Genomic DNA, 13,479 nt, shown 5'->3' on the forward strand with positions numbered 1-13,479 from the left:
TTTAGGCTGGGTTTCTGTACAGCACTTTGTGACATCAGCTGATGTACGAAGAACTTTATAAATGCATATGATTGATTGATTGATACTATCTTTGTCTTTTGAGAGGACTATTATCGACTCAGAAGCATCTTATGCAACAACGACCTTCCAGTTGATCCCTCTGAGTTTTACTTACTGTATTGAGGTCGAGGGCCAGAGGTCAACATTCAGCCATATTCTCATTTACCGGTCTATTATTTATCCTACACTGTTGTTAATTACAAACGATCCTAATCAGCTGTTGAACCCTTCCCATTTGGCTCTCAGCCTTCCCAGCAGCAGCAGTGTGCCCAGTCAGCCAGTCAATCGGCCAGTCAGTTAGCCAGTCAGTCAGTTAACCAGTCAGTCAGCCAGTAGACAGTCAGCCAGTCAGTCAGCCAGTAGACTGTCAGTACCCAGTCAGCCAGTCAGTCAGTCAGTGAGTAAGTCAGTCAGTCAGTGAGTAAGCCAGCCAGTCAATCAGCCAGTCAGTCAACCAGCCATTCAGACAGATGGCTGTAATAGATGGTAATGAGCTGCTATTGGCTGGTTATCTTCAGGGAGCAGCAGGGCTCAGAATGGACCTATTGATCGCAGATGAAGCAGGGTATCGATCGAACCAGTGGTAAATGTCAAACAGGGATGGGCGATTGATGGGTGTGGGTGTGTAGGGAGTGTGTGTGCGTGTGCGCGCGCGTGTGTGTGTGTGTATATGCTTGACAGATTACACCCCTGTTTTCACTTCCAGATTATTAGAGAGATTAAAATGATTAGATCACGGTGAGAAAGGAAGAGAGAGACAGAGGTGGTAACAAAAAGAGATATCTGAAATGAGAGGAAGATACAAGAGATAAGGGGTGAGTGGGCATAGAGAGTGGAAGATTGAGAGTGAGTGACTGAGAAGGATGGAACATGAGAATTCCCCATTACTTATCCGCTCCATTCATTGCTCTCATTTCCTTTCCATCCCTCTCTCCCTCCCCAGGTCTCCTCCACCTCCTCCCCCCTCCCTGAGTGAGATCCTCCTGGTACATCATATGTAGGAGAGCCTTAATGAGCTATGCCCTCGTTAATAGAGGCCTAACTACCAACTGGCCCCTGGCAACCCAGATGTGTGTGCAATGCAATCACAGAGGTGATCTCTCAATTCAATATCAATGTATGGGCTTTATTGGCATGGTAAACATATGTTAACATTGACAAAGCAAGTGAAGTAGATAATAAACAAAAGTGAAATAAAAAATAAAAATGAATAGTTAACATTGCACTCACAGAAGTTCCAAAAGAATAAAGACATTTCAAATGTCATATGATGTCTATATACAGTGTTGTAACAATGTGCAAATAGTTAAAGTACAAAATGGACAATAAATAAGCATAAATATGGATTTTGTTTACAATGGTGTATGTTCTTCACTGGTTGCCCTTTTCTTGTGGCAACAGGTCACACATCTTGCTGTTGTGATGGCACACTGTGGTATTTCACCCAATAGATATTGGAGTTTATCAATTTTGGGTTTGTTTTTCGAATTCTTTGTGGATTTGTGTAATCTGAGGGAAATATGTGTCTCTAATATGGTCATACATTGGACAGGAGGTTAGGGAGTGCAGCTCAGTTTTCACCTCATTTTGTGGGCAGTGTGCACATAGCCTGTCTTCTCTTGAGAGCCAGGTCTGCCTACGGCGGCCTTTCTCAATAGCAAGGCTATGCTCACTGAGTCTGTACATAGTCAAAGCTTTCCTTAGGTTTGGGTCAGTCACAGTGGTCAGGTATTCAGCCACTGTGTACTCTCTGTTTAGGGCCAAATAGCATTCTGTTTTATTGTTCATTCTTTCCGATGTGTCAAGTGGCTGGGACCGCAGATTGTCCTGGGTTTGTGGCTGTCTAGATCCCTGCTGTTTGTTGTTTTCAATTTTCCCCGTAACCTGCCTTGTCTGGAACTGCAAGGAGTAACAGCCTAACATACATGCTAGCTACCATGACAAAGACAAGCGCCGGCAGGAGTACCGTTGAGGACAGTGGTGTCTCTCTCTCACACGTCAAGGATCTTTTAAATGAACAAAAAGAGACCTATAAGCAGTTGTTACAACAACAAGAAAATAGTTTCAAGTGTTTTGTCCAAATACTTGTGGATTCTACTAATAAAATACTGGATGACCTGACCAGAGAGGTCCAAGACCTGAAGACAAATGTGCAGTTCTCCCAGAGTCAGCTCGACGAGTTGAAACAGGAGAACGGCAAGATGACAGCAATCTGTAAGTCATTGAGAGAGGACATCAGTTCTGTGTGTGAATCCATGATAACAATGACAGACAAATCAGACTCGAGGGACAATCAAGGCGAAACAACATGATTGTGGACGGAGTTGCAGAATCTCCACATGAGACCTGGATGGAGTCTGAGGACAAAGTGAGGGAAATTATCTCTGAAAAATGGAAGATGGACCACAGGAAGATTGAGGTGGAGCGCGCCCACAGGACTGGAAAACCCACATCCGTTCCAGGTGACAGGCCCAGGCCGATAGTGGTCAAGTTCCTGAGGTTCAAGGACAAGGTTCTGGAAAGAGCCAATAACTTGAGAGGAACGTATATATCTTCCTCAAGGAGGATTATCCTGAAGCTGTGCGCCAGAAGAGGAAAGAACTGATCCCAGTCATGAAAGCTGCCAGAGCGCGTGGGGGACATTGCGTACATCCGCTACGACAGGCTCATTGTCCACCCTTCCTCCCAGAATCCTGGAAGGGATGAGAGAACGAAGCCTATGGGTTTGCAGCCTCAACCCCGCAGCACACACACACACACCAATTGATATGCTGCTATGAATACTATGCATGCCAGTCTCTCTTGGCTCAGGGTTGAGGAGAGACTGACTACATCACTTCTTCTTTTTATAAGAAACAATAATGTGTTGAAAATCCCAAATTGTTTGCAGAGTCAACTTACACACAGCTCTGACACACACACTTATCCCGCCAGACAGGCCACCAGGGGTCTTTTCATAGTCCCCAAATCCAGAACAAATTCAAGAAAACGTACAGTATTATATAGGTCCCTTATTGCATGGAACTTCCTTCCATCTCATATTGCTCAAATAAACAGCAAACCTGGTTTCAAAAAACAGATAAAGCAACACCTCGCGGCACAATGCCACTCCCCTTTTTGACCCAGATAGTTTGTATGTATGCATTGTGACTACTGTAGGCCTTTAAAACAATATATATGTAATGTCCTTGAGCTGTTCTTGTCTAATGATGTTCTGTATTATGTCATTCTGTATTATGTGTCATGTTTTGTGTGGACCTCAAGAAGAGTAGCTGCTGCTTTTGCAACAGCCAATGGGGATCCTAATAAAATACCAAATACCAAAGTAATTCTCTTTTTGTTTTCTCATGATTGAGTTGGGTTTAATTGTGTTGCTGTCCTGGGGCTCTGTGGGGTCTGTTTGTGTTTGTGAATAGAGCCTGAGGACAAGCTTGCTTAGGGGACTCTTCTCCAGGTTAATCTCTCTGTAGGTGATGGCTTTGTTATGGAAGGTTTGGGAATCGCTTCCTTTTAGGTGGTCTCTCTCTGTCTCCCTCTCTCTCCATTGAAGCGGACAGATCAAGATGGATGCTGCTCTCCCAGCATGTCTTATTCACACTTCACCCGACTACTCTATCTCTTCCTCTCTGTCCCACTCCCCTGTCTCACTTCCCACTCCCCTGTCTCACTTCCCACTCCCCTGTCTCACTTCCCTCTCCCCTGTCTCACTTCCCTTTCCCCTGTCTCACTTCCCACTCCCCTATCTCACTTCCCACTCCCCTGTCTCCTTCCCACTCCCCTGTCTCACTTCCCACTCCCCTGTCTCACTTCCCACTCCCCTGTCTCACTTCCCACTCCCCTGTCTCACTTCCCCCTCCCCTGTCTCACTTCCCCCTCCCCTGTCTCACTTCCCACTCCCCTGTCTCACTTCCCACTCCCCTGTCTCCTTCCCACTCCCCTGTCTCACTTCCCACTCCCCTGTCTCACTTCCCACTCCCCTGTCTCACTTCCCACTCCCCTGTCTCACTTCCCACTCCCCTGTCTCACTTCCCACTCCCATGTCTCACTTCCCTCTCCCCTGTCTCACTTTCCACTTCCCTGTCTCACTTCCCACTCCCCTGTCTCACTTCCCTCTCCCCTGTCTCACTTCCCACTCCCCTGTCTCACTTCCCATTCCCCTGTCTCACTTCCCTCTCCCCTGTCTCACTTCCCACTCCCCTGTCTCACTTCCCATTCCCCTGTCTCACTTCCCACTCCCCTGTCTCACTTCCCATTCCCCTGTCTCACTTCCCTCTCCCCTGTCTCACTTCCCACTCCCCTGTCTCACTTCCCATTCCCCTGTCTCACTTCCCTCTCCCCTGTCTCACTTCCCTCTCCCCTGTCTCACTTCCCTCTCCCCTGTCTCACTTCCCACTCCCCTGTCTCACTTCCCACTCCCCTGTCTCACTTCCCTCTCCCCTGTCTCACTTCCCACTCCCCTGTCTCACTTCCCCCTCCTGTCACTCTGCTTTTCTCACTATCTCTTTGCTTCTCCACTTTCTCTCTCTCTATCTCTCTTCCTCTCTCACACACTCTCTATATCTCCCTCTCTCACACATACAAACATATACACTCCCTCTCTCTCATTTACTCTCATTTACTCTACTTTCTCTCTCACACACACAGTTTTGTATCATTTCAAGATGTGTGGATGCTTAATGTATTTATTTAAGCTTACCGTATTTAAGGGCTATTAAAGTTAATTATATAGGCCATTATTGGGCTCAGGCTTCCACCGAGTGGCCATTAAGTGTGAGGAAATGTGGTGGCTATGCTATGCCAGTGGTTATGGCTGCCAGACTTATTGAATAATTAGGGATCTTTGTCTGTGTTGGGGAAGTTTGGGCCGGGTAGGTGGGTTGCGATAGTGTTATACCTTCTGTAGATTTATCTGGGAGGGACGGCAGGGGAGGTGTGTGTATGTGAGAGAGAGAGAGATGTGGAGAGAGGGGGGAGTACATTCTTAGAAAAAAGGGTTCAGAAAGTGTTCTTCAGCTGTCACCATAGGATAATCCTTTTTGGTTCCAGGTAGAACCCTTTTGGGATCCTTGTAGAACCCTTGGTTATAGCTAGCACCTTAGAGAGAGAGAATGTGTGTGTGAGAGAGAAGGAAGCCATTCCTCCTGTTTGAGATAGAGATGAGATCTGCTGTCGGCATGCCAAGGAAACGGAACTGGGAAATAGCCATGATTGATTTAAAATACCCAGAGATTCTACTGCAAGGTAGAACTGCCTAGGAGAACACAGCATGAGCGAGACGAGAGGAAGAAATGAACAGAAAGTGGATGAGATGGAAAGGTGGAGTAGAGAGTACAGAATAGAGAAAGAGAGGTCTTCTCTCGAAGAAAGCAATCGTCAAAAAGCAAATGATGATGGAAGAGGAGATAAAGAAAGCCAGTGATTCTGTTAATGTTGAGAGCTCAGCTTTCGATGAGGTCATTGCTTGAGAGCTCAGCTTTCGATGAGGTCATTGCTTGAGATCTCAGCTTTCCATGAGGTCATTGCTTGAGAGCACAGCTTTCCATGAGGTCATTGCTTGAGAGCACAGCTTTCCATGAGGTCATTGCTTGAGAGCTCATCTTTCCATGAGGTCATCGGTTCAGAGGGTCAGCGTGAAAACACTTCTGCGAGCAGGCCTTTCTAATCGACCTGGCCCGGGTATCCTGGAAGGATTTTGACCTCATTCCGTCAGTTGAGGATGCCTGGTCATTCTTTAAAAGTAACTTCCTCACCATCTTAGACAAGCATGCTCCGATAACAAAATGCAGAACTAAGAACAGATATAGCCCTTGGTTCACTCCAGACCTGACTGCCCTCGACCAGCACAAAAACATAGTGTGGCGGACTGCAATAGCAGCGAATAGTCCACGCGATATGCAACTGTTCGGGGAAGTCAGGAACCAATACACGCAGTCAGTCAGGAAAGCAAAGGCCAGCTTTTTCAAGCAGAAATTTGCATCCTGTAGCTCTAACTCCAAAAAGTTCTGGGACACTGTAAAGTCCATGGAGAACAAGAGCACCTCCTCCCAGCTGCCCACTGCAATGAGGCTAGTTAACATGGTCACCACCGATAAATCCGTGATAATCGAAAACTTCAACAAGCATTTCTCAATGGCTGGCCATGCCTTCCTCCTGGCTACTCCAACCTCGGCCAACAGCTCCGCCCCCCCGCAGCTACTCGCCCACGCCTCCCCAGCTTCTCCTTTACCCAAATCCAGATAGCAGATGTTCTGAAAGAGCTGCAAAACCTGGACCCATACAAATCAGCGTGGCTTGACAATCTGGACAATCTGAAACTGTCCGCCGCCATTGTCGCAACCCCTATTACCAGCCTGTTCAACCTCTCCTTCGTATCATCTGAGATCCCCAAGGATTGGAAAGCTGCCGCGGTCATCCCCCTCTTCAAAGGGGGAGACACACTGGACCCAAACTGTTTCAGACCTATATCCATCCTGCCCTGCCTATCTAAGGTCTTCGAAAGCCAGGTCAACAAACAGATCACTGACCATCTCGAATCCCACCGTACCTTCTCTGCTGTGCAATCCGGTTTCCGAGCCGGTCACGGGTGCACCTCAGCCACGCTCAAGGTACTAAATGATATCATAACCGCCATCGATAAAAGACAGTACTGTGCAGCCGTCTTCATCGACCTGGCCAAGGTCAATCACCATATCGACTCTGTCAATCACCATATTCTTATCGGCAGACTCAGTAGCCTCGGTTTTTCTAATGACTGCCTTGCCTGGTTCACCAACTACTTTGCAGACAGAGTTCAGTATGCCAAATCGGAGGGCATGTTGTCCGGTCCTCTGGCAGTCTCTATGGGGGTACCACAGGGTTCAATTCTCGGGCCGACTCTTTTCTCTGTATATATCAATGATATTGCTCTTGCTGCGGGCGATTCCCTGATCCACCTCTACGCAGACGACACCATTCTGTATACTTCTGGCCCTTCCTTGAACACTGTGCTATCTAACTTCCAAACGAGCTTCAATGCCATACAACACTCCTTCCATGGCCTCCAACTGCTCTTAAACACTAGTAAAACCAAATGCATGCTTTTCAACCGTTCGCTGCCTGCACCCGCACGCCCGATTAGCATCACCACCCTGGATGGTTCCGACTTAGAATATGTGGACATCTATAAGTACCTAGGTGTCTGGCTAGACTGCAAACTCTCCTTCCAGACTCATATCAAACATCTCCAATCCAAAATTAAATCTAGAGTCGGCTTTCTATTTCGCAACAAAGCCTCCTTCACTCACGCCGAAACACTTACCCTAGTAAAACTGACTATCCTACCGATCCTCGACTTTGGCGATGTCATCTACAAAATAGCTTCCAATACTCTACTCAGCAAACTGGATACAGTTTATCACAGTGCCATCCGTTTTGTTACTAAAGCACCTTATACCACCCACCACTGCGACCTGTATGCTCTAGTCGGCTGGCCCTCGCTACGTGTTCGTCGCCAGACCCACTGGCTCCAGGTCATCTATCTCAGTTATCTCAGTTCGCTGGTCACGATGGCAACACCCACCCGTAGCACGCGCTCCAGCTGGTGTATCTCACTGATCATCCCTAAAGCCAAAACCTAATTTGGCCGCCTTTCCTTCCAGTTCTCTGCTGCCTGTAACTGGAACGAATTGCAAAAATCCCTGAAGTTGGAGACTTTTATCTCCCTCACCAACTTTAAACATCTGCTATCTGAGCAGCTAACTATTATGTTACTGACTTGTTTATTGTTTACTCCATGTGTAACTCTGTGTTGTTGTCTGTTCACACTGCTATGCTTTATATTGGCCAGGTCGCAGTTGCAAATAAGATCTTGTTCTCAACTAGCCTACCTGGTTAAATAAAGGTGGAAAAAAATTAAAAATAATATCAGGATACATTGTTATAGGAAAACACAGGCCCTGACATCTGAGGACTATTTTATTCTGATGTTCTTTTACATCACTCAACTGTATATATTTGACTTAATTTATCCGACATGGCTTGTTGCACGGTGGACTGATTATTGGGGACATGCAATATCTGACCGTCCTCCTTCTCTTGGTCTTTCCTCCCCCTCCCTTCTCTTTTCGCCCTCCCCACCTACTTCCCTTCTGCTCCTGTTTTGTCTCTACCCCTCTCCATCTACCCTCTCTTTTTTCTTCCAGTCACCTCTCTTCCTCTCCCTTCTCCCCCTGTCCTCCTCCCCTCCACTCCTGTCTTAGTTGAGTCTTCCCTGTGGTGTCTTGCTTGACTGACTCTCTGACTCAAAGGCTTAGGTGTTAATCCCCAGCCGTTTTCATCACTTAGGGAACCAATCAAAAAGGGCTTAGCCCGTGTAATCTGCCATGCTATTGTCCTCTTCCTCCTCCCTCCACTCTTCCACTTTCCTCTTCTTTTATTTCCCTTTCTCCCTCTTAATACTCCCCCCTTTGCTTTCTCTTCCGTCTCTTCCTCCTCCCTCTACCCTTCCACGTTCCTCCTACTTTCTTCACCTACTTTTCTCCTCCTAAATCTACCTCTTCCACCTCCACTTTCTTTTCCATCTCTTCCTCCTCCTCTTTCCTTTCCTCCTTTCCTCCCTTGTTGAGTGTGGCATTGGCAATCCTCCAAGGAAGGAAATATACCCAATGACCCTTTCCAGGGTTCGGCTGAGGGAACATAGTTAGAAAGGGGTGAGGAGAGAGAAGGGATGGGGTTAGGGAGGATGTACCGTGACATCAGATCACACTAGGCTGGAGGGTTGGCACTGTATGCACAGCCCCAGGGGATCCGGCTCGCTTGTTATTCCAGATCTATGTCTCTGGATCGTCTCATACACCTGGGCCTTTATTCCACAAGGATTCAGGAAGACCTAGTCACGTGGGCAGTAGGAGGGGGAGGGAGGGGTAGATGGAAGTTATGGGAAAGTCCATCAAATTCCTGGATGGTGTAAGCCTTTGGGGGAGAGGAGGGAAGGGAGGGAGGGTTCAATTATGTATTCATTCAACACCCCTTCCCCTCGCTCGCTCTCTCTCGCTCTCTCTCTCTCTCTCTCTCTCTCTCTCTCTCTCTCTCTCTCTCTGTGTCTCTCCCCTCTTCTCTAAGTCCTTGCATGGTGGGCTAGACAGTGTTGTGTACAGCAGTAGCAGCAGGCTGTTCCATTAGTTCCAGGTAAAGAGCGTGTCATAGGATCAGACAGCAGAGGCTAGCGGAGGATCCCTCTCAACAAGCCCCCCGAGCCTGTACCATGCTGAGCACCATGAAGCTATGCACACAAATGCAAATGCACACAAATGCAAGAGCGTGCACACAAATGCTCACACACGTATACACACACACATGGCCATGCGCACACACACACAGACACACACACACCGTGCGCCCAGACACACACATGCCAAGAGGAGGAGAAAGAGAGAGAAAGAAATCAATAGAAAGACAGAATAATGAAACTGCATAAAGAAATGGCATTCAGCAGAAAAGAAAACCACTGGTGAATGAGACAGTCATTGTATCAGAGATCTCTGAAAGAATGAAAAGAAAGAGTGAATAAATAAGAGAATGAAAGAGGCAGGTGAGGCCTTCAGGGGACAGCGATGGGACTCCCATAGGTTTGTTTGCTCTGGGATAATATCTTCCCCGTGTTGTGACAATATGTTTGTGACTGAGGCCGGCTGCCCCACACCGACACCCAGGCACTGCGTTTACGACTTGTTGTGTGGATGGAAACCTACTTTACCACCACAACGCAGCACGGCCAGTGTTCATGTTGTCTTTCAGGCCTGCCAACTCCTGGCTTATTCCTGCTAGCACAAATAAGAGCATTAGGAAAAAGCCCACTTCTCTCTGACTCCCCCTGTCTCACCCTTACTCTCACCCCGACTGCCTCCCCCCCGTCCATAAAGACTCTTACAGAGGCTTAGAATAGATTTCCAAGGCATTAGTGAAGCCTTTTATTGGCCTGTTGTCTGCCAATTTGGAGATCTCCATCCCAGCATGGCAGTGGCTGTGTGGGAGAGACTACGAAAGGGGAAACACTTTAGCGTGTGTGTGCTTTAGCACGACAGAGTTCTATACTGTGTGTGTGTGTGTGTGTGTGTGTGTGTGTGTGTGTGTGTGTGTGTGTGTGTGTGTGTGCGTGTGTGTGTGTGTGTGTGTGTGTGTGTGTAAAAACTTGATTCTCTTCGACCAGTATTGCCTTAGTGCAAGTATTCCCAAACTAGGGTACTTGTTTTAAAAAAATAGTTTTCGCTTTTTCAAACAGTCCATTTATATTTTCGAGCTGATCTATACACTTGGGTGAGGTTTTTGTCTCGCCTGAGTAGCCTCGTTTCACTGCCAAAAATACAATTAAACCATCTGGTGTTCAGTGAATTTACAACACAATGTCAAATACAGGTAGCCTAGTCAAATAATTAACATCACATTAACCGTTACTCTCTCGCGGGAATTCCACTAACGGTCCGTAGGTAGCCAAACGTAGCTGCTGCTCGCTCCGTTTGCTCCAAATGGATAAATGGTTCAAAATAGTAAGGCCCGGGTCCATAGAGACACATACCAGCTCTACTACCAGCAGTACTACACCTGCACCAATCGACGACACTCGTTGTTCTGCTTCCACGAGCACATCCAATGCCAGCATCAGTAATTCTACTTTGTTGTTAGCCCAGATAGCATGTACACTGACAGTTGTGAATCTGATGCAGCTGAAGAGCTACGACCCCCTTACTCGGGAAAGCACCAAACGTTGGACCATCGAAGTGGCGCAAATATATTATGAGAACTACATTGATTGTTCACTTATATTGGGGGTAGTGACTTTCCTCAGTTATATGTGAAAAGTACTATCTCACAACTCAAGTGAAACCTTTACTCTTGCTCAGACATTTAGAAACAAAACTTGCCAATTTGAAAAATAAGCCGCTGGAGTTTTTTGAGCGAGAATTAAGACGACTTTCGAGTAGAAAGACATGTATAAGAGCAGCAGATACCATTAATAAGAAGGGGCTAGAAGCGTCTTATATGGTGAGCTACCGAGTAGTTAGGACAGGCAAGACCCATACTATTGTGGGGGACTTAATTCTTCCTGCTGCCGTGGATATGGCTGGGACAATACTGGGGGGAAAGGCCCAAAAAATGATACAGACAATGCCTTCATCAAACAACACTGTTTCACAACGCATCAGTGACATGGCAGGAGATGTTTTGAAACTATTATTGCTTCGCATACAAGCCAGGGAATTCTATGCATAACAGCTGGATGAGTCAACAGACGTGGCGGGCTTGGCACAGCTCCTGGTATATGTCCGTTACGTTTATGGAGGGTCAATTAAGGAAGACATCCTCTTTTGCAAACAGGAGAGGATATTTTGAAAGTACTGGATAGCTTTGTGACATAAAATGGACTTTTGGTATCTGTACTGATGGCGCAAAAGCCATGACAGGGAGACATAGTGGAGTGGTAACCTGCGTGCAAGTAGTTGCTCCCGACTTCACTTGGGTACACTGCAGCATCCACCGAGAGGCTCTCGGGTACACTGCAGCATCCACCGAGAGGCTCTCGGGTACACTGCAGCATCCACCGAGAGGCTCTCGGGTACACTGCAGCATCCACCGAGAGGCTCTCGGGTACACTGCAGCATCCACCGAGAGGCTCTCGGGTACACTGCAGCATCCACCGAGAGGCTCTCGGGTACACTGCAGCATCCACAGAGAGGCTCTTGCTGCCAAGGTAACACCTGACAGCTTGAAAGACGTTTTGGACACGACAGTGAAAATGGTTAACTTTGTTAAAGCAAGGCCCCTGAACTCTCGTGTATTTTCTGCACTATGCAATGATATGGGCAGCGACCATGTAACGCTTTTACAACATACAGAAGTGCGCTGGTTTTCAAGGGGCAAAGTATTGACACGTTTTTTTAAATTGAGAGATGAGCTTAAAGTTTTCTTTACTGACCATAATTTTCACTTGTCTGACCACTTGCATGATGATGAGTTTCTCACACGACTGGCCTATCTGGTTGATGTGTTTTCTCACCTGAATGATATGAATCTAGGATAACAGGGACTCTCCGCAACTATATTCAATGTGCGGGACAACATTGGGGCCATGATTAAGAAGTTGGAGCTCTTTTCTGTCTACATTAACAAGGACAACACACAGGTATTTCCATCATTCAATGATTTTTTGTGTGCAAATGAAGTCAAGCTTACGGACAATGTCAAATGTGATATAGTGAAGCACCTGAGTGAGCTGGGTGAGCAATTCCGCAGGTACTTTCCCAAAACGGATGACACAAACAACTGGATTCCCTGTCTCCAGTCCGCTTACCGATATCTGAACAAGAGAGCCTCATTGAAATTGCAACAAGCGGTTCTGTGAAAATGTATTTGAATCAGAAGCCACTGCCAGATTTCTGGATTGGGCTGTGCTCAGAATATCCGGCCTTGGCAAATCATGCTGTTAAGACACTGATGTCCTTTGCAAACACGTACCTATGTGGGAGTGGATTCTCGGCCCTCACTAGCATGAAAATTAAATACAGGCACAGACTGTCTGTGGGAAATGATTTAAGACTGAGACTCTCTCCAATGCAACCCAACATTGCAGTTATGTGCATCCTTTCAAGCACACCCTTCTCATTAACCTGTGGTGAGTTATTCACAATTTTGGATGAACAAATAAGGTTTTATATGTAAGATGGTTAAATAAAGAGCAAAATTATTGATTATTATTTGTGCCCTGGTCCTATAAGAGCTCTTTCTCTCTTCCCATGAGCCGGGTTGTGACAAAAACTCACACTCAATCTTATGTTTAATAAATGTATCGTATAGTGTGTGTGTGTGTGGAAGACTTACAATGGTGGCATAAAACAACAGTTGAGAGTGCGCTGACCCTGGTGCTAGAGGGGGTACGGCAGCTGTAGGTTGAATGTTTGAAGGGGTACGGGATTTATAAAAAGTTTGGGAACCACTGCTTTAGTGTATGTATCTGTGGCCTAATGCTCTCTCTCTCGCTTTCTCACTCTTACTCTCTGTCCACCCCCCCACCCTTCTCTCCCACTCTCCATACAGACATAGATGAATGCCAGGAGGCGACCAATAACGGCGGCTGTGACCATTTCTGCAAAAACACGGTGGGCTCCTTTGAGTGCAGCTGCCAGAAGGGCCACAAGCTCCTCACTGACGAGCGCACCTGCCAGGGTGAGCTGCCCGCCTGGCTGACGGCTGTCATACAATCCTGTCTGATGACGTCACAATGCTTTTAAGACAGTTGCCTTTGGAAACCAGTGCCGTCGCTCCGCGATCAGATCACGGAAGGAAAGTGTCACGGAATAGGGACCGTGGAAATGGATATACTAGAATGTACAGTCGGCCTAGTAGCTTCTATCATACGTCTCTATGATAGTAACTCACTCATGTGCT

The 13,479-nt window shown here is 46.9% G+C and overlaps 1 protein-coding gene across 5 annotated transcripts in view; it reads left to right on the forward strand.

Annotated features, from left to right (window-relative positions):
* LOC118372254 (signal peptide, CUB and EGF-like domain-containing protein 1) overlaps nucleotides 1-13,479 on the forward strand; it is a 147,211-nt gene that overhangs the window by 113,847 nt on the left and 19,885 nt on the right. For all 5 annotated transcript variants that reach the window (XM_052492015.1, XM_052492016.1, XM_052492017.1 and 2 more), the window contains one exon: nucleotides 13,129-13,257. In XM_052492015.1, the coding sequence (XP_052347975.1) occupies nucleotides 13,129-13,257 (129 nt within the window). The remainder of the gene's footprint in view (nucleotides 1-13,128; nucleotides 13,258-13,479) is intronic.

The sequence above is a fragment of the Oncorhynchus keta genome, chromosome 33, assembly GCF_023373465.1.
Source record: "Oncorhynchus keta strain PuntledgeMale-10-30-2019 chromosome 33, Oket_V2, whole genome shotgun sequence".
In the NCBI taxonomy this organism is placed as follows: Eukaryota; Metazoa; Chordata; class Actinopteri; order Salmoniformes; family Salmonidae; genus Oncorhynchus; species Oncorhynchus keta.